Below are 25271 nucleotides of genomic sequence, written 5' to 3'. Positions count from 1 at the left end.
TAAAAAAAAAAGTTAAATGACTATTAAAAAAAAAACCCACAATGTGCTGTGGCATTTATGATATAGAATTAAAATAGATGATAATAGCCCAATGGAGAAGAGAAATGGAAGCGTGTATTATGTAAAGGTATATAAGTTATTGATATACATTGCACACCTTAGGAATAACTTCTAAAAAAAAATAGCTAACAGGCTTAACACATAAGCCAACAAAGATAAATGGAATCTTTTTAAAATAAATTAGTCCCAAAAAACTGCAGGAAAAGAAGGGGGTAAAAAACTAACAGAAAACAAATAGTATGGGGTGCCTGGATGGTTCAGTCAGTTAAACATTTGACTCTTGATCTCACAGGGTCGTGAGTTCAAGCCACACACTGGGCTCCATTGCTGAGTGTGGAGCATATTTAATTAAAAAAGAAAGAAAAGAAAACAGAAAACAAATATTATAATAGTGGTTTTAAACTCAACCGTATCAATAAATACATTAAATGTAAATGATCTAAACCAATAAGTAAACAGGAGACAGTCATTTTCTTATTTTTACAAAAAAAGAAAATATAACTACAGGCTGTACAAAGACATTTTAACACAAAAATAAAGATGAGTTAAAGTAAAAAGGATGGGAAAAGTTATATCATCCAAACAATACAAAGAAAGCTGAAATGGCTATGGTATTATCAAAGTAAACTTCAAAACAAAAAACTTACGAGTAAAGAAAGATGTTTCCCAATTCATCAAAAGGACATAACTATCTTAAATGTGTATCACATAACAGAGCTTCAAAGCACATGAAGAAAAAGTTGACAGAACTGAAAGAAGTTGTAATTATTAATTATAATTATAGTTGGAAATCATTAACAGTCCACACTGAACTAGTAGACAAAAAAATAAAAATACAAAAAACTTGACCACTATCAAACAATTTGATCCAATCAACATTCACAAAACATTCCACCAAAAAACAATACATTATTTTCAAGGACACATGGAATATTCACCAAGACAGACCTTAATTCTGGGCTATAAACCATGTTTCCATAAATTTTTAAAGGCTGAACTCATACAGTATGTTTTCTGACTATACTGCAAGTAAATCAGTAACAGATGTGTGGCAAAAACCCAAAATATTAGAAACTTAACACACATTTAATTAGCCCATTGGCCAAAGAAGAAATCAAAAGGGATATCAGAAAGTATTCTGGGGGTGCCTGGGTGGCTCAGTCAGTTAAGCGCCCAACTTCAGCTCTGGTCATGATCTCACGGTTCGTGAGTTCGAGCCCCATGTCAGGCTCTGTGCTGACAGCTTGGAGACTGGATCCTGCTTTGGATTCTGTGGTTTCCCTCTCTCTATGAGAGAGGCTCATATGGCTCTCTATGGAGGAGGCTCCACTCATGCTCTGTCTTTCTCTCTCAAAAATAAATAAAGATTAAAAAAAAAATTTTTTTTAAGTATTCTGAATTGACTGCAAAGAGCTCAAGGGAATTTTATAGGCTGATGTAAATGTTCTATGTTATGGAAGTGGTTATACAGCTATGTACATTTCTCAAAATTAACTGTTGAATTTTATTGTATGGAAATTAAACCTCAATAAAGCTACTTAAAATTTTTTTAAGAAAAATGTTTAATCAAACTGGTAGGTATATAGGGTATTTGGTCTTTCTTTTACCTTTCCCTAAGTCATAAAATTTTCCAAAAAAAAAAAAAAAAAAAAAATCCAGAGGCATCTGGGTGGTTCAGTTGGTTGAGCGTCCGACTTCGGCTCAGGTTGTGATCTTGCAGTTTCTGAGTTTGAGACCCACATCGGACTTGCTACTGTCAGTGCAGAGCCTGCTTTGGATCCTCTGCCCCTCTCTCACATTGCCCTTCCCCTGCTTGTGCTCTCCCAAAAATAAAACATTAAAAAAAAAAAATTTTTTTTTTAGTCCAGAATCAAAAACAAAGACAACTCAAATATTACAACTTGTCATCTTTAAGGAAAATTAATGAAATCAACATTCTACTCGCCTCCAAGAAACTACTAAGCAACCTTCAATGACTCATTATTCATAATTAACTACATTTTTGTTAATAAGACATAAGTAGTAAAAAATGGGGGAAACAAAAATATTAAATGACAACCAGTGATCACAGGTACCAAAAGAACACTGGGGGAAACCAAACATCAAGGGAAAATATCAGTTAAGAAGTAAGAACATACACCATTTTCAAGAACTTCTTAGCAGTACTGAAGTTCCAAACTCAACACTTAAGCTAAAAAGCTAAAAGAAAATCTGGGAGCCTACTACTCAGCACGTGTTCGAATAAGGCCATTCATTAACTATTACCAGAGAGACTGGAAATTTGTGTTTGTAGATGTTGAATCTTGACACACACAGAATCTTGCTATTCAAATTGTGTTTCAGGGACTGACTGCATAGGTGTCTCCTGGGGAATTGTTAGCAATGCAAAATCTTGGGCTCCCCTTTGGAATTTCCCAAGCAACTCAGGCTCTACCCAGCCCTACGTGATTCCCAGTGATCTGTACGCATTTTCAAGTTTCAGAAGCTCGCAACTTTTCTGTATACACACGAATTCCCTCGACTTCTACCAGCTGCTGCGTATTTCTTTTTCTACATGCTTGCTTCAATCTAAGTGTTTAATAGTATATTAATAGGGCTAGTTTACCACAGGTGCTATCATTTAAGCAAGAAATGCCTTGCCCTGATGTCACAGGTAATATACTGATCAGAAAAGTTCCCAAATAATACACAACAGATGTAAGCAAATTAACTCAAAAGCCAATTCCAGCCAACCATTTGTTTCTGCAATACAGCTATATGCTCATTCTTTTATGTATTTTCTCTCACAGCTTTCATACTATAGCAGCAGAGTTGAATAGGCAGAGTATTACAAAACAGGAATCAAATCTGTACAAAGTCACTTTAGCACTTAGTTTCATTAGTACTGACTCATTATAAACCCTCTTTTTTTTCCTCTCTACAAGAGGAATTCTAACGAGAGATCTATGTACCTCTGTTAGGGTAGGGGATTCATGAGCCCCTGGGCAAGCAAAAGTCTAAGAATATTATTTTGTCCCTCTCTCCTTTTAGCTGGCACTTTGTTGATTCTGCTTTTCTTATTTAAATCTTTTATTCCTCTCTTTATAATTCTATCTTTTTTTAAACTACACTTTTTTTAACTACACTAACTAGAACTACCAAACCATGCTGAATAACAGTGAGAGCATTTTTACTTTGCTCCTGGTTTTAACAAGAGTATCTTCAGTTTTTATCATGTAATATGTTCATAAACGAAGCTAAGGTTGTTTCTTCCCATTCCTATTTTAGAAATCTAGTATTTTAAAATTCACACGCAAAGTGTGGCTAAAAGACATTTGTTTTTTAAAAAAGCTTCACATTTCACATCTTTAAACAGAAAAGTTAAAAATCTAAAACTGCATATGCCTATTTTATTTTTTAAATGTATTCTAATTGATTTAAATGTGCACTGATAGCTCACCACATACAAAAAATAACTTGACTAGATAACCTTAAGTATTTAATTAAATCATGTTTAAAATCAGATCTAATAACTAAAACTTATTGAGCACTTACAATCTGCCAGGCCCTGTAGTGTTCTACATTATTTTTCATTTAACCCGCCCAAAAGACCTAAAAGTAAGAACTATTAGCCCACTTCAAAGAAAACTGAGATTTGAGAGATATGTAATAAGACCAGAGTCACACAGCAAACAGGAGGCAGTGCCAAGAAGATAATTTTGGTTTCAAGGACTTCATAATTTTCTACAATAATTCCATTACCCTCATCATAAACAAGGCAAGCCACCATTCACATTTCTGATGGGACTATAAAAACTGAAGAGAGGGGCGCCTGGGTGGCTCAGTCGGTTGAGCGTGTGACTTCGGCCCAGGTCATGATCTTGCAGTTCACAAGCCTCCAATTTGGAACCAGGTCATGATCTCACAGTTCATGAGTTCAAGCCCTGCATCAGGCTCTGTGGTGAGACCTCAGAGCCTGGAGCCTGCTTCGGATTCTGTGTCTCCCTCTCTCTCTGCCCCTCCCCGCACTCGCTAGCATTTTCTCTCCCTCTCTCTCAAAAGTAAGTAAACATTAAAAAAATAATAATAATACTGAAGAAAGAGGGGTGCCTCGCTGGCTCAGCTGGTAGAGCATGCAACTCTTGATCTCAGGGTTGTGGGTTGGAGCCCCACACTGGGTGCAGAGATTACCTAAAAATAAAATCTTAAAAAAAAAAAGAGAGAAGAAAAGTATCAAATTACAGCACATGGCAGGGACCTTTCAAAACCTAAACTGACATCTACCTCTAAGATGTGGAAAAACATGTAATAAAATACCAAATAAGAACATACCTTTTAAACACCCAGAAAATATATATGTATACCCTTGATTTCCGCAGCTAGTGAACGAAATTGGCACAGTTTACTCTACAGGAGCCCATGCCAATCTCCAACCCTGCATTACTTATCTCAGTCAGACACCACAAAATTGCTTGTTCCCACATAGAGTATCTGGACCTACTCAACTGAGATATGTTCCTATACTTTAGCAAATAGTCAAAAGCTCATAAATTAAGGGCAGAATGTGGTTCTATCACCAAATCTCACTGATGCAAAGATTCACCCATCTCCTCAACTCCATCTGAACAGAGCTTGGCCTCTGACCTACTCACCTTTGTATCTGCTCTCCCCTTACTGCGTATCATCCTGATTCCCTTCTCCTAAGCTGCTTATTCGTCTACTCCAACCTGTCAAGTACAGGCGACCACTGAATGATGTGGGGGTCAGGGACACCAACACACACACACACACACACACACACACACACACACGTTGAAAATACACATGTAACTTTCAATTCCCAAAAACTTGACTAACAACCTACTGTTAACCAGAAGCTTTATCAATAACATAAGCAGTTAGTTTTGTATATGTGTTATATACTGTATTCTTACAATAAAGTATACTACAGAAAAGGTTACTGAAAAAAATCATAAGGAAGAAAAAATACATCTACAGTACTGTATTGTATTTATCAAATAAAATATGCCCATAAGTAAACCTGTGCCATTCAAATTCATGTTGCTCAAGAGTCAACAGTACTCTATTCCTGACCCTTGTTACTTGCTAGATTCTCCCAGGTTACATCAATACATAAATATATATGCCTTAGTACTAACAATACCATTGCTTCTGTAGTTTCAAGCTTGAACCAAGAGAAATCATGGATCAGGCAAAATAATACCAGACACAAAGAGGAATCCAAGATTTTGTGTTCTTTGCAAACCAAACTGCAAATCCTACCTAAGAAACTTGACCTAGAACCTACAAATTTTTCCATAAATACCAAAGCATTCTCTATTATGATCTTATTCAATTCCCATACTTCCCATACAATATTCTCTTACTTGAAGTAATAGTCTATTACTTGACAATAATACTGGAACCCTCTCCACCTTTATCTTCTTCAAGACTATCTAGGTATCCTAGAAGCCAGCAATATATACAATGATCCCAAAAATATCACATGAAAAACACCAACACTGCCCCGCCTCTCCAACACCACTTTTCTACCAGAGACACAACAATAAAACTAGGAGAAAATCTGCACTTGGCTGGCTCAGTTGGTACAACATGCAACTCTTGATCTCAGAATTGTAAGTTTGAGCCTCACTCTGGGTATAAAGATAACTTAAAAAAAATAAAATCTTAAAAAAAAAGAAGTTTGGAAGATGTACACTATTGGCAAAACTTCAGCGAGCAAACAGGTCTGCTCAATTCAGAATCCAGGTCTCCAATGAGCCTTCTAATTAGAGGAGCCTAGTTCAGAAGACAAGTTTGCATGCTTATGTCCTAGCTGCAAATGAAGAAGGCTGGGAATTTGAATTAGGAAAACAGAACTCATGAGACTGAAAATCAGTGCCAAAAATAACAAGGTTCAAAAATTTCTAGGCAATCAAAAACCATAACTCGCCTCTTGTCCCCACTATACAGTTTATTTTTCACACAGCATACCAAGTGATATTGTTCAAGTAAAGCCATATCATGTCTGTCCTCTGCTGAAAAACTTCCAAATATTTCTCCCAACTGCTCAGTCCTAACCATGCATGGCTTACAAGGCTAACCACGAGCCTTATAAGGGATTGCATTCCCCTACTCTACCCCCATAACTGTCTCACCACTCTCCCCTTATGCTGTGTGCCTCATTAGTCTCCTTATCATCCCTCTGCCTAGAACATCTTTTCCCAAAGCATGGGCACCACATTTTATTCAGGTATCTACTGAATCTCTGCCGAAGCTTTCTTTGGTCACCCTATCTAAAACCATGTATCCCAGTCACCCTTAGTCTAAAAAGCTGCTTTAGTTTTTTCTTCATATTGTTTCTTACTGACATATATCCCTCCATTATATACCCTTAGTGTCTAGAACAAAGTGAGACAGAAAATAAGTGCTCAATAAATATTTGCTTTAAGAATTAATGAATCCATTCAATGTTTAATGGAAATTTCCATTTTCATTTGTATTTATAAAGAAAGGAGCCTAGTCCTTGCTGATAAGGTATAAATCAACCAGAAAATACATGGTCTTGTGATACTTATTCAAGAAGTATCAGAATTTCTAACATGCCTGGCATTTGCAAAATGCAACGTGTTAAAAATAAAATTGGGGCACCTGGGTGGCTCAGTCGGTTGAGCGTCCGACTTCGGCCCAGGTCATGATCTCGAGGTCCGTGGGTTCGAGCACCGCGTCGGGCTCTGTGCTGACAGCTCGGAGCCCGGAGCCTGTTTCGGATTCTGTGTCTCCCTCTCTCTCTGACCCTCCCCTGTTCATGCTCTGTCTCTCTCTGTCTCAAAAATAAACATTAAAAAAAAATTTTTTTTAATAAAAAAATAAAATAAAATTATAGGTCTATTCACCAGGTAACTTCTTTTAAGATTATTCTGAGAGCAAGAGAGAAAGAGAGAGTGCATGCACACACGCATACATGCGCGCGCGCGCGCGCGCGCACACACACACACACACACACACACACACACACACACACACACACACACAGAGTCAGGGAGGGACAGAGAGAGGGAGAAATAGAATCCCAAGCAGGCTCCACACTGAGCGTGGAGCCCAACAAGGGCTCAATCTCACAGACTGTGAGATCATAATCTGAGCAGAGATCAAGAGTCGGACCCTCAACGTACAGAGGCACCCAGGTGTCTCACCTTCTTTTTGAGAGAGACAGAGAGAGAGAGAGAGAAAGAGAGAGAGCGCGCGCGCGCAAGCAAGGGAGAGAGGCAGAAGCAGTAAGAGAGAGAATCTTAAGCAGGCTCCACACTCAGTGCAGAGCCTGATGCAGGGCTCAATCCCACGACCCTGGGGATCATGACCTGAGCGGAAATCAAGAGCAGGACCCTCAACCTACTATGCCACCCAGGCACCCCACCATGTAATTTTTTTTTTTTAATTTTCTATTGATGCCACAACTGCATTTCAGGTACTTGTCTCTGCAATTACCCATGCAGATTTTTTATCACCATTTTGCATGACTTTATGGACAATTATAACTCTCATATTCCTACTGCAACTAAGTTTTTCAATTACCATGGCAAGTCAACATATCCTACTTGATGTTCTAAGAGTTTAGCAAGCATTATCTTTTTTTTTTTAATTTTTTTTTTCAACGTTTATTTATTTTTGGGACAGAGAGAGACAGAGCATGAATGGGGGAGGGGCAGAGAGAGAGGGAGACACAGAATCGGAAACAGGCTCCAGGCTCTGAGCCATCAGCCCAGAGCCCGACGCGGGGCTCGAACTCACGGACCGCGAGATCGTGACCTGGCTGAAGTCGGACGCTTAACCGACTGCGCCACCCAGGCGCCCCTAGCAAGCATTATCTTTACTTATAAGTAGAACTAAATTTCATGAGTTAGGATCCCAGCTTTGCCACTTATTTAGCTGAGGGATCTTGCACAAGTTACTGAACATCTCTGTGCCTCAATTTCCTCATCTGTAAAGCAGGTGAAATAGTCTGTACCTAAAGTGTTGTTATATGGATTAAATGAATTAATATACAGAAAGGGCTTAGGAGAGTGTACAGTACATAATAGATAAAAATTTAGGAAATTATGTCTAAATTACTATCTAATTTAACTCTTGTACAACTGCACAGAACAAGTATAATTAATCTTAAAATGAGGCACAGAGAGGTTAAGTGACCCACCTAAGACTACAAAACTTCCCTCTAACTCTAACATTCCAATTCTAAATTTACCCCAAAATGAAAATGAGTTTTTAAAAGTTTCATATTGGTGGGGCGCCTGGGTGGCTCAGTCGGTTGGGCGGCCGACTTCGGCTCAGGTCACGATCTCGCGGTCCGCGAGTTAGAGCCCCGTGTTGGGCTCTGGGCTGATGGCTCAGAGCCTGGAGCCTGCTTCCAATTCTGTGTCTCCCTCTCTCTCTGCCCCTCCCCCGTTCATGCTCTGTCTCTGTCTGTCTCAAAAATGAATAAAACGTTAAAAGTTTCATATTGGGACGCCTGGGTTTCTCAGTCAGTTAAGCGTCCAACTCTTGCTCTCGGCTTGGTTCATCATCTCACGATTCATGGGGTTGAGCCCGAGTCCAGCTCTGAGCAGACAGATGACAGTGCAGCCTCTGCGTGAGATTCTTGCTCTCTCCCTCTCTCTCAGCCCCTCCTCAACTCACTCTCTCTCTCTTCCTCTCTCAAAAATAAAAAAATAATCAATTTTTTAAAAACTTTCATCTTAACATAAAGTTAACAAGTTAACAATAAAGTCTACAAGTTTTGAGTATAATCAGATAACCATGAAGACATTCTACATTTCCCCTTGGAATCTAATTTCTGCAGTGAATGACAACTGCTAAATACTTTAAAAATAACATCTTTTTAGGAGTGCCTGGCTGGCTCGCTCAGAAGAACATGTGACTCTTAATCTCGGGCTCATGAGTTCAAGCCCCATGTTGAGTGTAGAGATTACTTAAATTAACAAGTAAACTTAAAAATATATATAACATTTTAAAAAATAGATGGAATAGTTGAAAAAAAGCAACTTAGTTTTTATAGAGAAAATTCTAACTCATTCAACTTACCTAGTTTAATTAGCATATAAAAATACTCAATGAACAAGACCAATACACTAACAAAAATGGTAGTTTCATTCCACTCTAAAGTAAATTTACATAAAAAGACTAATTGGAAGCGTTCAAGGCTTTTTTTCCAGACATACTTAGAAACTTAGGATTCTTATATAATTAACAAAAACTAAAATTATTCAGTTCAATGATCATTCATCTGTTCACTTGACACATATGTAATGGGCACTTATTAATATGCTAGACATTGTTTCAGATGCTGGGAATACAGCAGTGGACAAAACAGTTACTGACCCCATGAAGCTTTATTCCAGAGAAGGAAGACAGACAATAAAATAAGCAAGTAAGTAACTTTAGATGGTTATAAGAGTGTAATCACAGGGTAAGCAAATAGAATGGCAAGAAAAGGGTTAGTCTTGAAGTAATCAGAAGACCTCACTAACACGTGAGCACAAACTCTTTTAAGAGGGCCAAGCACAACAATATGTGTACAGTAGTCCTTCCCTTCCTTGTATCTGCAAGGGATACATTCCAGACCCCCAGGGGAGGCACCAACCCTCGACATACGAGTTTTCCTATACATATATACCTATGATAAAGTTTAACTTATAAATTAGGCACCACAAGAGATTAATAACTAATAATAAAATCGAATAATTAGAATGCTGTAATAAAAGTTATGTGAATGTGGGGCATCTGGGTGGCTCAGTCGGTTAAGTGTCCAACCTCACCTTTGGTCATGATCATGCGGTTTGTGGGTTTGAGCCCCACATCGGGCTCTGTGCTGACAGTTCAGAGCCTGGAGCCTGCTTCGGATTCTGTGTTTCCCTCTCTCTCTGCCCCTCCCCTGCTCATGCTGTCTCTGTCTCTCTCAAAAATAAATAAACATTAAAAAAATTTTTTTAAGTTATGCGAATGTGGTCTCACTCTCAAAAGTATCTTAATGTACAGTACTCACCCTTCTATATGTGATGATACGAGACGATAAAACGTCTCAGCGATAGATGAAGTGAATGACAAAGGCACTGTGACATAAGAGTTGGGCTAATACTGACCTTCTGACACTAAGTTGGGAGTACCATCTACTTCTGGACTGGGGTTGACCTTGCGTAACTGAAACCATGGAAACTAAAACCATGGATAAGAGGAAATTACTATACTTACCACTAGTGAACTGCACAAAATGGTCATGATGTTAAGTTTTATGTTATTTGTATTTCACCATTATTTGTAAAATAATTTTGATTTTAAAAATAAAAAACAAAGATGGTAGATAAAACCGCAATCTAAAAGGGAAGTGTTTCATGTAAAAAGGACCAGCAAAGGCAAAGTCCCAGAGACAGAAGCAAGACTGGCACTTTTTAAAGAGCTCTGTGTAGCTGGAGTGGAATCAAACAAGGGAAGAACTGTAGAGGTACTGTGGGGGAGAAAAGCATACAATGTACGTCACATAGGGCCTTATAAGCCACTTATAAGGACTCTGGCTTTTACTTAAAATAGTGGGCCAGTGAATCGTTTTGTTTTTTTTTTTAGCTTGCTTTTGCTTTTTTTGAGGTGCAATTCATGTAACACAAAACTCATCATTTTATACATTTTAAAGTATACAATTTGCCAGTAGATGGTCTCTGACTAAAGAAGTTCCTTTTGAACAGGATTCCAGACTACTATGTTGAAAAAAGATTGGGAGAACAAGAGAACAGGGAGAACAGTTAACAGGGTTTACAGTGATTAAAGTGAGAAGATGTTGGTTTGTATCAATCCAAAAAGCAGTGGTGCAACTAGTGAGAAATATTCAAAGTCTGCACATACTTTGAAGGAGGAGCTGACAAGATTTGCTGACGGACTGCATACAGAGTACTACATAAAATAACTCCATCCTGCAGCATTCTATGTCTCCTCCTTTCTCTACTGATACTTTATTTTACTCATATATAAAAGCATACGAACAACATTTTACTTTCTGGTCCTCAGTTGTAGTTGCCAGAAATCTAGCCTTCAGAAATCATGTAATAAATTCACATGGTACCTAGTACTTGCAAGCTTCATGAGAAATTTAAACATCCCACACTTAAAAAGAGAAAGTAATCTTCTTGGTTATGTAAGACAATGTCCTTAATCTTATGAGATGCATTAACGAAGTATTTATTGTTACAACTTACTTTAAAATGGTTCAGAGGGAAAAAAAAAAAATATATATATATATATGTATGTATGGTTTTTTTACATCTATTTATATATGAGCAATAAAGCAAGCAAGGCAAAAGATAACCATTAATAAATTTAGGTCAGGGGCACCTGGGTGGCTCAGTGGATTAAGCATCCGACTCTAGATTTCGGCTCAGGTCATGATCTCACAGTTTGTGAGTTTGAGCCCCTCCTTGGGCTCCAAGCTGATGGTGTAGAGGCTGCTTGGGATTCTCTTTCTCCCTCCCTCTCTCTATAAAAGTAAGTAAACTTTAAAAAAATAAAATAAATTTAGATGAAAGGTATACAAATATTAATTGGACTACATATACTTCCAACCTCTCAGAAAGTATAGAAGCTTTTAAGATACAAAGTTAGGAGGGGCACCTGGGTGGCGCAGTCGGTTAAGCGCCGACTTCAGCCAGGTCACAATCTCGCAGTCCGTGAGTTCGAGCCCCGTGTCAGGCTCTAGGCTGATGGCTCAGAGCCTGGAGCCTGTTTCCGATTCTGTGTCTCCCTCTCTCTCTGCCCCTCCCCCATTCATGCTCTGTCTCTCTCTGTCCCAAAAAAATAAATAAACGTTGAAAAAAAAAGATACAAAGTTAGGAAAAAAAATAGAGTATATATATCAAGTAAATGCCTATGTGTCAAATTGGTAAAGAATAACTGGACTGGATCTATTAAATGGAGAAAACATAACTAATTTTCAAAATTTTTAAATTAAAAGAAAAAATGGGAGGAAAAGTAAAGTAATACCAGAAAATCACCTACTTGCAAGAGTGGAAAAAAAAAAAATGGCCAGCAAGTTCTAAGAAGTAGAAGAAAAAACATAACTTGGTCTCCCTTGCTCCTGGAAAGCTTGGAAAGTCTCTCCCTTTTTAAAATTTGAGAATAGTAATTTTTTTGTTTTTACATTTATTTATTTTTGAGAGAGAGAGAGCGTGAGCAGGGGAGGTGCAGAGAGAGAAGGAGACACAGAATCAGAAACAGGCTCCAGGCTCTGAACTGTCAGCAAAGAGCCCAACGCAAGGCTCGAACCCACGAACCATGAAACCATGACCTGAGCCAAAATCAGGAGTCTGACACTTAACTGACTGAGCCACCCAGGTGCCCCTATAATGCCTTTTAAGGCATGAGACATGTTTCTTAGAGGCAGTATAGTATTTAATGAATTCAGTATGAATTCTGGAGCCAGAATGACCATGTTCAAATCCTGACACTGAAAAAGTTACCCTCCCTGGTCCTACTCCCTATTTGTAAAATGAAAATAACAGAACCTATCTTTCAGAGATGTTGTAAAGACTGGGCCCTAAGAACATTGCCTGGCATATAATAAGGGTTCCATAAATGAATACTGAATATTATTATTTTCTATATTCCATGAGTATTTTCCATATTCTGCTTACTTTCCACAATGAGGCTACAAACAAAAGCTTCCTTTCCAACTTCTGAATCCAAATCCTACAATCTTCTGTTTAAATCTAAATTAAATATAAGAATAGGGCAAAACACATAGGATGAAAATTTCACCAACATCAAGATTAAAAAATAATCAGAATATATCTTGTTGATGGTGGGTCAATATCATTATCTTTGTATGGAACAGCAATTATTATACAACAAACTTTTTTTTCTATCTATATCAAAGAAAGTTATTCTACAATTTTAAGAACGGGACAAGAAAACTCTGCAAACATGTTTTGACATTACAGATCTCCCTATTTACAGAAAAACTCAATTACAATAAATGGGAGGATGTGTGAGAAGAAGCTAAGGCTGGCACATTTCCATTCCTCAGAAAAATTACTTGTAATCAAGTTGTTTTCAACAGACTTTTCACTTGTATAATTCTAAAATTAGGTACGAAGAGCATTTTTCCCCAACAGAAAAGTGTATTTGCTTCCTGAGAAACTTGAGTCATCAACTGTGTCTTAGACATCATACTATATTGACCAATGCTTCTTGTATTTGATCTTGAAGCACTAAATACCATTAACAAAATTGTTCTCTTGTATGACAAAGTTAAACTTTCAGGAACTATCCTGTCCTTTATTTCAGCAATATACTTAAGTATCTTTACTGTATTCTCAGAAAAGTTACTTCAACAATGTGACTTCAAACTTAAGCCACATTATCAATTTCTTCACTAGAAAGGAGTCAGACCATTTTCTACAAGGAAACATCTATCTACACCTAACAGTTGTAAGTAAAAGTTCACGACTGTAGGGTGTGTTCTACAATTATAAGCATATTTCAACACACCCACTTTTTGAGATGAAGTGGTTTCTAAAAATTAAAATAATAAAGCTAGCTGGCTCAGAAGTTAAAATAAGTAGCTCTTTTGTCAATTATAAGCTAAATTAATTACAAAGGGCACAAAACATCAATGGTTAAAACGTACTTAATATATTAAATTTCAACCACTAACTTATGAAATACAGCTTAAAAATCCAAAAGTGGAAACATGTATATAATTTAGATTTCTATACTGAATGAAATGCTTTTATATCATTTCAAATAAGAGCAGACACAAGTACAGAGAATAACCCATATAAGAGACTGACTTTCAATCTACCTAAACACACACACACACACACACACACACACACACACACACACACACACACTGGGTTCAGCTACAACTGTGCTGTTGGTATAGATCTACCCCACACCCTCACTTAATCCCAAACCCATTCTCATTACTTCACCCTTCTCCCATATTACACCCCAAAGCACCTGCCTCTGCCTCCTTCCAGGATATTTGGACGTGCAATTCTGCCAAAGGTGTTAATGATGATAATAAGAGGAAGGGGGAATGAAGTTATAAAAAAAAAAGATGAAAGTTTTTAAGAACTGAGGAGTTCAAATTTCAAAGAAAATATTTTGTAAAAGTTAATTCTGATTGCAGAAGTTACTGGATGAGTCCCTCAAAACTATCCCACAGAAACTAAAATCCTACTATCTATGGCTCTTCTGGGTTAACAAGCAACTTGTCTGGTTTGGTTTTTAAATAATCTTCATGACTTACCAGTCATTCAACCACTATTATAAATTAACAGAATCAGATTTACTTCCCAACCACAAACTGGAAAATGAAGAATGGGAAATGCTAGAAGATAAATGATAAAGTAAAATTTTCAGAGCTACAGTGCATAGAACACTAGGAGAAAAAGGTTTAAACAGAATAGAAATATGGAAGCTTATGAAACTTGAGTAATCAATTAAGACAGCAAGCGATCAGAAATTTAAAGAAAAAAAAAAAGGTAAAAAGACTCAAGTTTCCTCTAGAGTTAGGTTTCTCACCCTCAGCACTACTATTTTGGCCAGTAATTCTTTGTTGTGGGGGGCTGTCCCGTGCATTGTAAAATGTTTAGCAGCATCTCTGGCCTCTACCCACTAGATGCCAGTAGCATCCCTCCAGCTGTGACAATCAAAACTGTCTCAGGACCACTGATAAATATTTCAGTGTCTGCTCTGCATATACACTTTACACGTTAATTTTTTAAAGGCTACAAAACTGCATAAATACTACAATGCAAATTCATAATAATAAGCATTTTAAAAGATTGAATGATTAATATTAAAAAGTTATAAAACCGCACGGGAGAAGGAATTAGGTCTTTTCTTAAATTCTATTTTCTAATGCTTGGTATCAACTTTCTAGGATTTCAATTTCCAGAAATACATCTTATCTATCTGTATTTTGAAACTAATAGATTCCAAATGAAAGTAGGCCTGGAAACAACATAATTTTAATAATATTTGTATAACATAGTCTCCAGCATTTTTACAAACTTATACCAATTAATTCTTTTAAAACTATTTTTTAAACTTTTTAAATGTTTATTTATTTTTGAGACAGAGAGCGAGTGGAGGGAGGGGGTACAGAGAGAGAGAGGGAGACACAGAATCCAAACCAGGCTCCATGCTCTGAACTGTCAGCACAGAGCCCGATGCCTGGCTCGAACTCATGAACCATGAGATCATGACCTGAGCCGAAGTTGGACGCGTAACCAACTAAGTCACCCAATTAATTCTTAAGAAAAGAGGTAGCAAATTAATATCGCACTCAATTCGTAAGTACAGGATTCTATCTATAGTCTTATGAAAACTAAATCCAAAGTTCAAAACGTGTATGAGTATGCCTTGCCATCATCAATGCAAAGGCAAATGGAAAGACAATTCTGCTCGAAAAATCATATATGTACATTTGACTCAAATGCAAAGATCACATTCTTTTCCCTACTTTATCTCTGAAATAGGAAGTTCATAATTCACATAAAATCAAGAGTATCGAGCATATTCTTGAACCAGAGAGGCTAATTCTAACTTGAGAGTAAACATATACTTGCAAAGTAAAAATATACTTGCTAATGTATCTTTAAATTTAACCCTCCCCTCCACTCCAAATTCACCAAATTTCTACCTTGCAACTATCTGGAGCAGTGCTTCCCATATGATGAGCCACATATTTCTGAAAGACTGTGCAAACTTTTAACCAACATCCAACAAAATTATTAGTTTGCAAGTAAGATAAAATCCCAGACTCTGACATACATCTCACACTAGAACCTATCTAGATTCAAAATCTTACGATGTCTTATTTTCAACTTCAAACACTGAGGTCCTCTAAGTTTTATAAAACTATACTCTCTCCAGTGCAACAGCCTCTGAGATGTGCATTCAACAGTGAGCCCTCAATAAACTTTGTTAGCTTCACTTTAAACTTCCGCCAAGTTTTACCAGTTTTTCTTCTGTGACATTTCTTGTTCTATCCTTATTTATTTCTACAATTACTACCCTAATCAAGGACTCAAACACATAATTCATCAAGCAGCTAACGTATCCCCTACTGTATCATATCCCACCTCCTCAACATGGATTCCAACCAACATTCCACAATACTCTACCTTGCAGTTATCATGGCCTAGAATATGAATAATTGGAGTCCCGGTTATCATGGCCCAGTTAGCACTTCTCATTTCCTGCCATGGACTCTCCGTTCCAGGCAAGTAAGCCTACAAGAACCTTACTAGACTGTTATGTCATTCCCTTTTCTCAAAAAGCTTTCCCCAACTGGCTAATGTTCCTTTAGCTTAATAAATCCTCATTTCAACTGCAACTACAATACATAATTGGAACTGTATTTTTATATCTTGGCATTTCTGTCTACGCTGACAAACTCAGTGCTTTTTACTCCTCACTCAAGACTGTAGCTTCACGACTCCTACTAACCACAGACTACAATAAACTGGTGACTAAACAGCAATGTTCTCACTGTACACGTTCTCACACTGTTTACTTGGAATTGTAATAGCTTCAGAATGAATTCACCCAGTATCAAAAGGAGTCTACATTCTCTAAGAACTATTCTCAGTACTGCTATTTCCTGCAACCTAGTGAGACAGGACTGTCCCTACTGGTACCAAGGCAAAGCCTTCACACAGCAGGATAGCAATGTTACTGCCCTCACGGGAATCAAACTGGTAGGATTATCAGTTTTGCCTTTTATTCTTATTATAACATTGCTTTCTTTACCTAGTATAAAAATTGACAACTAAACTAGTTAGAATTACTGGATTTTTATTCACAAAAAGCAGCCATTTTAGAGTTGCTTGGAAGAATCACTAACAATCATTTAAATAAATCAATTCCTCCTTAAAAAAAAATCTGGGGCTCTTTACCCAAGCGTATCACAGAGAGTTGCCCATGTGCAAACAGTCCAAATGCAAATCAATTCCTAGAATTTGGAATGTCTGCCCTGTGACTTGGGGCTCAGATTTGAAAACACTGTGTTTTTCTGTCCACACTCTTTCACATATACAATTTATCTCCCCATTAGTGGCCACACAGGCCTCTCACTGAAACTTGTGTTGGCAGCTTTAACCAACGACTATGCTAGCCCTGTCCCCCAACTTCTCCACACACACAAATTCCATTTTTGTTACTCTACATATATATTTTATGCTAGGCCATTCCAAAAATATACCTCCAACTTTGGCAAAAGTTTTCTAACCATTAGAATGTGATATTAATTCAAAGGCAGACAAATTTAACTTTATGCAAATCACAAAGTCACTGAAACCATATGTAACACACAACAGTTACTTACTGCAAACAATAAAACACATTCTGATAGTATGGGGAGCCTCTGTCACCTACCTTTTACCTAACTGCTTCTTTAAATACAGAGAACAGTTGTCTTAACTTGCAGTTTACATTCCTGAAGAGACTATTGCAATTGCCTATATTAAGATGTGGTTAATATCAACAATCTAGCATATTAGTTTTGAACCACAGTACTCATGATTCAGATCTAGGAAATGATCTACCTGTAGCCATATGAGTGTGCATTTTATTATTGTGTCTTTCTTTATTCATCATTTTTCTCTCTTCATTCTACCCTGCCTCTCTTTAACTAGCAAAATACATTGGTACAACATCATCCTAATTGTTCAGAACAAGACAACCCCAACACTAAACTCCCCAAACCAAACACATATGTTAAAATAGATAGATAGATAGATATAGATATGTATTTTTCATATATACATATATACACACAGACGCACACACATATATATGTATATATACAAAGCTCATGTACATGTATTCCATAGAAGATGCAGAACTTATTCATTCCACCTTGTGTGTAAATGTATCGAGTATAGTTATTTAGTTTCCCCACAGAAAATGTATTAGGAACAACTAATTAGAAGGTGATATCCTAAAAGTTTGCAACAAAGTCAGGAAATCTAACGAAAAAGTTGGAAATACTATTGAAACTAGGTACAAAAATAAAAAGCACAATCACTTAGAATACCCATTTTAATTGCTTCTGGGAAAATTAAAAACAAAAACAAAAAACCAGAAATGACAACACAGACCAAGAACAAGAACAATTGTTCTTTATACTAATCCTCAATCCTTTAAAAAAAGATTAAAGTCAGACCATTTTAAGGACACAGTAAATGTGTAATACATCTTAGAAAAACTTCCATCAAAAATTGCCAAAATTTTACAAGTCTAAGTCCCAGAGACTTGTTATTTGGGAATCTTCCCATATGTGAACCTGTCACTGTCATCTCCCAACAATGTTGGAACATGTAGCTTATTGCTGAATGTATTACTCCATTTCATTTTATGAATTCAAAGGCAGAGTTTATGTTTATAACCTGTCCTTAAAAGAAAGGAAGCCTAAGTTTTTACTTACATGACCCTCAACCACTTTTTTCTGAGTCTCATCCAAGTAGAAAAAGAAATGGTTTCTTATTTGCTCACTGAAATAAAGTGATTCAGAAAAATTATAACCATCATTCTTTAAGACCTTCAAATTGTTGGGGTGCCTGGGTGGCTCAGTCAGTTAAGCGTCCCACTTCAGCCCAGGTCAGGATTTCATGGTTCGTGAGTTCAAGCCCCACATCGGGCTCTGTGCTGACAGCTTAGAGCCTGAAGCCTGCTTCAGATTATGTGTCTCTCTCTGGATCCCTCCGCTCCCTGTTCGTGCTCTCTCTCTCCAAAATAAACAAACATTAAAAAACAAATTACAAAAAAAAAAAAAAAAAAGACCTTCAAATTGTTATCATGGAAACAGGAATTTTTTTTAATACCAAATAATCTAATGGTACATAAAAAAAAAAAAGCACTGTGTATGCCAAAGCTTTTAACAAATTTTTAAGACTACTGAAGAAATAAATAATTACAAAAAAATATAATAAAAGTTGGATAAGAGGTTACAGTCAAAAAAATATTTTTAAAAGATTGGGTTCATCTATGCAAGCTGAAGCCAAGGCAGAGATGCAAATAGCATACTCACAGGATCCACACCAGTAACAAAAATGAGTGAAGCAGGCCAAGTGTATTACCAGTAACTGCACTGATAGTAACTGCACTGACTGGTAGCACATGCCCAGTCTAAAAAGAACAGCTACTGCTCTCTACCACTCTGCTACAGACAATGGGAATGCGGCCCAGAAGAGCCTGGGGTTTCCAATTCTTCCCCCCAAATTCCAGAAATTCACAAATTTGATTGAGAAATTTCCCAATTTTTCAATGTTGAGAACTAGTTGAAATCTAAAGACACCGCAAATCAAACAAAACACATCTCTAAGGTGTTTTAGTCCAGGGGCCACCTTTGAGCTAATATGTGAAAACTGCTTTCAAAAAGGCTATGAGGGGGCAATGGGTAAAAAGTTCAGGCTTTGAGGTTAAGCTGGCTTGGGTTTGAAGATCTAATTCACCACTCAGCAGGTGGATGATGCTCAAGAAATTATTTCATCAAGCCTATTCCTTCAACTGTAAAATATCACCACTCTCTCATAAATGCTGACAAGTGAAACTCCTAACACAGTATCAGACACACAAAAGACATCAGAGAAATGTCCCTTCCTCCCCCTCCTTAACCCTGCAAGTTCTTTGTAAAATGTAAAAGAGATCAGATAAGAAACACCCCAGAAGATCTTAAACAAGTTATAAAAAGAACATCAGAAAACAAAGGTGCCTGCTATGCCCATTTTCCCTCAACCCCTGCTACTCAGAGAGCTCCCGTACAGAGAAGACATAGTTAATGTAGGGCATGACTTGAATGGGCCTCAAGATGATACAGCTAACTGGATTATCAATCTCAAGTTAAAAAGATGAACAGTCAGAACTCTTTTTAAAGACAGAGACCAAAAAAAAAAAAAAAAAAAAAAATCTGTCTCTCATTAATTTCATAGACCCTTATAGAAGTGAGAGAAATTGCTTAAGCTTAAGCTTTGATACTTTTAATACTGTTGGCCAAACTTCCAGAAAACTTATTTCTAGAGAATGCATGGTACAAAGCAAATCATTTACACTGGATTTTTAAATATAAAAAAACATGCCACACTCTAAACTTCATTTCATATATAATTTCATCAAGTACTATTGGACTGAATACTGCTAGGGCTAAAATATCTTTGCTCCTCTCAAACACACTAATTTTTAAAAAGAGAAAAGACAACAACTCTCCAAAATATTTGTGTTAAAAAGTAATATTCACACGTACATAAAAATTCCTTGCACTATATTTACTCAGAATAGTTTCAATAAATTTCTACTACCGTTACGAATAATAAAGACAAGATTTTTATGTATACATTTGAATACATGTCTGTTAAGACACTAACTCTGGAAACTTTACGGGATCTTCCTACAAATACAATGGACTGAGACATATGTTAGAAATGAACAGCCTTAGGAAAGCTGAAGTTTTAGGATTCTAAACACTTTCATTCTCTCTTCCAACGTTCCATTTGTCATATTAAAAGAAAAAATTAATACAAAACAATGATTGGCAAATCAAAATGGGGGAAGCAACTAAAACCATTTATTAAGAACGTAAAAGTGATCTATACTTTAAAGTTAAATCTATACTTTAAAGTTAAATCCAACTTCTAATATACATAAACATATTCATTTCTTTCATACGCAAAAACAAGTACATTCAATTCGAATGTATTCTATTTTGCATATCATCATCATACAAACTTCTTACAAACTTGACCATAAATATAAACAGCTCAAATTCATATTTAAAGGTAGTTCCTATCACAATAAAATCACAAATATCTCCATATGCCCAAAGTCTACAGTCTTGATGCTAATTTTAAAATGGAAGTTTCTTATTAGTGTCTTTAAGTTCTGCTTAAAATAAACATAAAAAAATCAAAAAGTAAGTAACCTTTTAATGTTTAATGCAATGATACTTTCTGAATGACTCGAGAGTTTTGAATTTTTGTGTAAGAAGGGTCTTAACCCACAAAGATTATGCCGTTAATTCACTTTTTCTTCAACCATCAGGCTACACCAGTTTCTATTCTTACTGTTTCATTCCTTAAAAACAAAAGTCATTTTATATATTACCACTCCTCAGTAGTTTAAAGTACCTCATGTGTTTGTCTTACTTTTTACCACCTTCTAGAAATCAAGACTCCAACACCTGACTATAATCACAAATAGAACAGACAGAAAAATGATTCGTTGGAAGCCACATACAGAACGTAAATACAAATGTTAAGTGAAAAGGCCCTTATAAGAGTTTGTAGCACATGATACTTCTTAAAACTAAACGTCTACTAGAAGCTCTTAATCTAAAATATGTATCTAACAAAAGAACACCACAAACTACAACAAATGTGTACCTACAAAGTATCATTCTCTGACTAAGTAGAACTCAAGTCGAAAATACACTTGGCTCTGCAATCGCCAAGTTAAAGTGACAAAGAACAGAAACAACGCACTACTTAAAATATACAGCATTTTCTAAGTGATCACATTAGGCTATACTCATCCAAAGCATTCCGGGAATTTTTTTAATTCAGTGCTTTTAAACACACTTTGAGGTGTTTTAAGTATACTTTGGGCAAAGTCAAAAACTTTACCTGAAATAAAGCCCTTTACACAACAACAAAACAATGCAGCCGGTCCTAGGATACGCTGGAAATAAAAATCGTCTTCAAAACCCGAGTTATCAATAAAGTATCCGCTTACGGTAAATTTAACTCCAATTTGCGGGGTGGGATAGTTGCTACAGTCTGACAACCCACTAACTACACTGTTCGTCTACTCCACCTCAGAGTTTAAGAAAACTCAAGTTGTGGGTCACCCAGGGAGTGTCCCTCTAACAGACACAATCCAACCTGCAGATCAAAGAACATCCCGAAACGGCTTACCTTTCTCCCCACCAAACCCTTTCCCCTGGGCAACAGAATGTTTTCACTGAGCATAAACACACCCTCCTGAGAGCTGTCTCCAAACACTCGGGCAGAGGCAGGGCACTATCGACAGCGGAAGCGACTCGTCTCAGACAAGCAGGGGACCACTGTTACCCCTCCACGGGCTGCCCCTCTGCAGAACCGGGTCAGTCTGGATCGCCGCGCGGGGTAAAGAACAATACATCAGCCCCGCCGCACACATCGCAACTTCCCACGAGCCTGCGCGGCGGTTCCCCGCGGTGGAGCGGACTCCAGAATCCCCCACCGGGCAGAGGCTGGGGACGGAAGGAGGGAGGCAAAGACTGCCGGCCCCGCGGCGACTGCCCGTCCCGGCAACCCGGCGAGCAGGCTGGAGGTATGGAGCCCCCGGCCTGGGCTCCACGGCTCACGCCCGGCGACTCGGATCTCCAGACTATTTCTCTGGGAGGCGACCCCCGCCTCCCGTGGCGCCGGGGCAGTGGGGGTAGGGAAGGCCTCGGCGGAGGCTCGGAGCCTCCACGGCCCGCCACGGAAGGGAACGCGGTCGGGGCGCGGGGGACAATAGGGAGCCGGGAGTGCTGCGCGCCGGAGTGGCGCCGCCGGCCGGCCGGGCTGACTGACGCGCCCGCCGCGCGGCGCGACTGGGCTCCGCTCGACCCGGCCGCCGCTGCCGCCGCGCGGTCCGCGGTGGTCAAGGCGTCCCCGGCGTTCGGGGTCGTGCCTCACCTCCCAGCCCCGCCGCCCAGGAGAGGAGCAGAATTAACACTCTCAGCAACACCATCTTCCGCGGCCGCCGCCTCCTCACGGGTTAACAGCAGCACATCGATCCGGAGGGAGAAGCTGAAGGGGCTTGGTCCGGAGTCTCCACGGGAAGCCGGGACCTCCCCTGGCAAGAGAAACGGCGAAGCACCTCCCTCTCGCTCCACTTCAGGGGCCGGCAAAGCTCCCAGCTCCTCCAAAACAGGGACCTCCCTCCCCCTCGTTCGTTTCCTTCCTCCCTTCCCCGCGTTCCTTCCCCGCGTTCCTTCCCTCTTCTCTACCTCCCTCCCCCGAGCCTGGGGCCTCCGCCTCCTTCCTCACCACGTGACGCACCGGGGCCCAACCAGCATGCCCAGCCGCACCCCTTCCTCCCGACCCTCCCCCTCCCCCAGGCACCCCAGGGGCGGGCGCATGCGCACGGGGCCCGGTTCCCGGGCTGCTAGGCCTGCCGCCGCTTCCTGTCCGCCGGCGGAGAGCTGGGATTGGGTTTGGGAGGCGGGGTTTCTCCTCGTCCCGCCCCTCCAACGAGAGAGCAGCTCCGCAGAGCTAACCGGGCTCCCTAGTTCTTATCGCTGCTAATGACCGTCCCCAGGGCTAAAACGGGACAGTGAAGGATGTTAAGAGGCCGCTTTTGTCTTAACTTCGCATGAAAGGGAGATTTGTATTTCTTTTTTTTTTCTGCCTTGGGTGGTGCACGACATCACCCAAGTAAACGAAAGCAAAGTCCCAACAAGCGACAGCCACCAGTGATCAAAACAGATGTAAAACCTTCAAGCCCAGAAAGGAAAGACGTAGCCTATGGCATTTTTTCTGAATTGTTTAAAAATTTGTCGCAGATAAGGCTTTGGCCATTCTAAATGCGTGCAGCTTAAATCACATGGTCCTAAATCTCCTGCCCAAAGCATGTCCTCTTTACCACTCTCTTTTTCATATCTCTGAGGAAAACTCTCGTCCTCACCCCAACTTCTTTGAAGCTCATGTGTGGTTTCTCAGTAACTCACTTTGGTTCTTTAAACTTCTGTTCCATGGATTAAAGACTTAAACATAGAACATGAAATCGTGAAACTCCTAGAAGAAAACAAGGGAAAAGCTCCTTGACATTGGTCACAAGCAACAAAAGCCAAATAAGTGGGACTACATCAAACTACACGGGGTAATGAACAATCAGAATGAAAAGGCAACCTATAGAATGAGAGGAGATATTTGCAAATAAAAAATATATAAAGAATTAACACAACAGCAAAGAAACAAATTATCCAATTTAAAAATAGGCAGAGGACCCAAATAGACATTTTTCTAAAGAAAACATACAGATGGCCACAAACACATGAAAATATGCTCATCATCACTAATTATCAGAGAAACACAAAACCACAATGAGGTATTACTTTATGTCAGAATGGCTAAAATCAAAAGCACAAGAAATAAGTGTTGGTGAGAATGTGGAGAAAAGGGATTCCTTGTGCACTGTTGGTGGGAATGCAAAATAGGTGCAGCCACTGTGGAAAACAGTATGGAGATTCCCCAAAAAGTTAAAAATAGGGGCACCTGTCTAACTTAGCAGAGCATGCAACTTTTCATCTCAGGGTTGTAGGTTTAAGCCCCATGTTGGGTGTAGAGATTACTTAAAATTTTTGAAAATCTTGGGGCGCCTGGGTGGCTCAGTGGGTTGAGCATCCAACTCTTGATTTCAGCTCATGCCATGCTCCCAGGATCATGATCCCAGGGTCAGACCTGCATCAGGCCTGCTTAAGATTAAGATTCTCTCCCTCTGGCCCTCTCCCCTACTCGCTCACTTGCTCTCTCTCTTAAAAAAAAAAAAAAATTGTTTATCTTAAAAAAAGTTAAAAATAGAATTATTATAGGATCCACTAATTACACTAGAAATGTATAGAATTGTTGAATCCTCATGTTGTACACCTGAAACTAATATAACACTGTATGTTAATTATACTTGAATAAAAAATAACTTTTTTATTAAAGACTTTTTTAAGTAATCTCTATATCCAATATGGGACTTGAATTTATTAAACCCCAAGATCAACAGTCACAGGCTCCACCAACTGAGCCAGCCAGGATCCTAAAAAATAAATTTTTAAAATAGGCAGAGGAACTGAATAGACACTTTTCCAAAGAAGATATCCAAATGGCCAACAGTACAACACTGATCATCAAGAAAATACAAATCCAAACCACAATCCTCACTATTAGAATGGCTATCATCAAAAAGACAGGAGATAATAAGTGTTAGCAAGAATGCGAAGAAAAGGGAAGCCATATGCACTGTTGATGGGAAGGTAAACTGGTACAGCCATTTTGGAAAATAGTTCCCCAAAAATTTAAAAATAGAACTACCATATGATCCAGCAACCCCACTTCTGGGTATACATCCACAGAAAATGAAATCAGAACATTGAAGAGAAATGTGTACTCCCGTGTTCATGGTACAATTATTCACAATAGTCACAACATGGAAACAACTTAAGTGTC

General features: G+C 38.5%; 1 protein-coding gene across 1 annotated transcript in view; it reads right to left on the bottom strand.

The window, feature by feature from the left end:
- Positions 1-23060, bottom strand: part of ADAM10 (ADAM metallopeptidase domain 10) — a 137715-nt gene extending 114655 nt beyond the window's left edge. Inside the window, exon 1 of the mRNA XM_011282902.4 lies at positions 22749-23060. Within this exon, the coding sequence (XP_011281204.1) occupies positions 22749-22803 (55 nt within the window). The 5' untranslated portion in view covers positions 22804-23060. The remainder of the gene's footprint in view (positions 1-22748) is intronic.
- Between the last annotated feature and the right edge of the window lie 2211 nt (positions 23061-25271).

The sequence above is a fragment of the Felis catus genome, chromosome B3 (assembly GCF_018350175.1).
Source record: "Felis catus isolate Fca126 chromosome B3, F.catus_Fca126_mat1.0, whole genome shotgun sequence".
Taxonomy (NCBI): Eukaryota; Metazoa; Chordata; class Mammalia; order Carnivora; family Felidae; genus Felis; species Felis catus.
The sequence above is the reverse complement of the archived record's forward strand: the minus strand, read 5'-3'. Positions and strand labels throughout refer to the sequence as shown.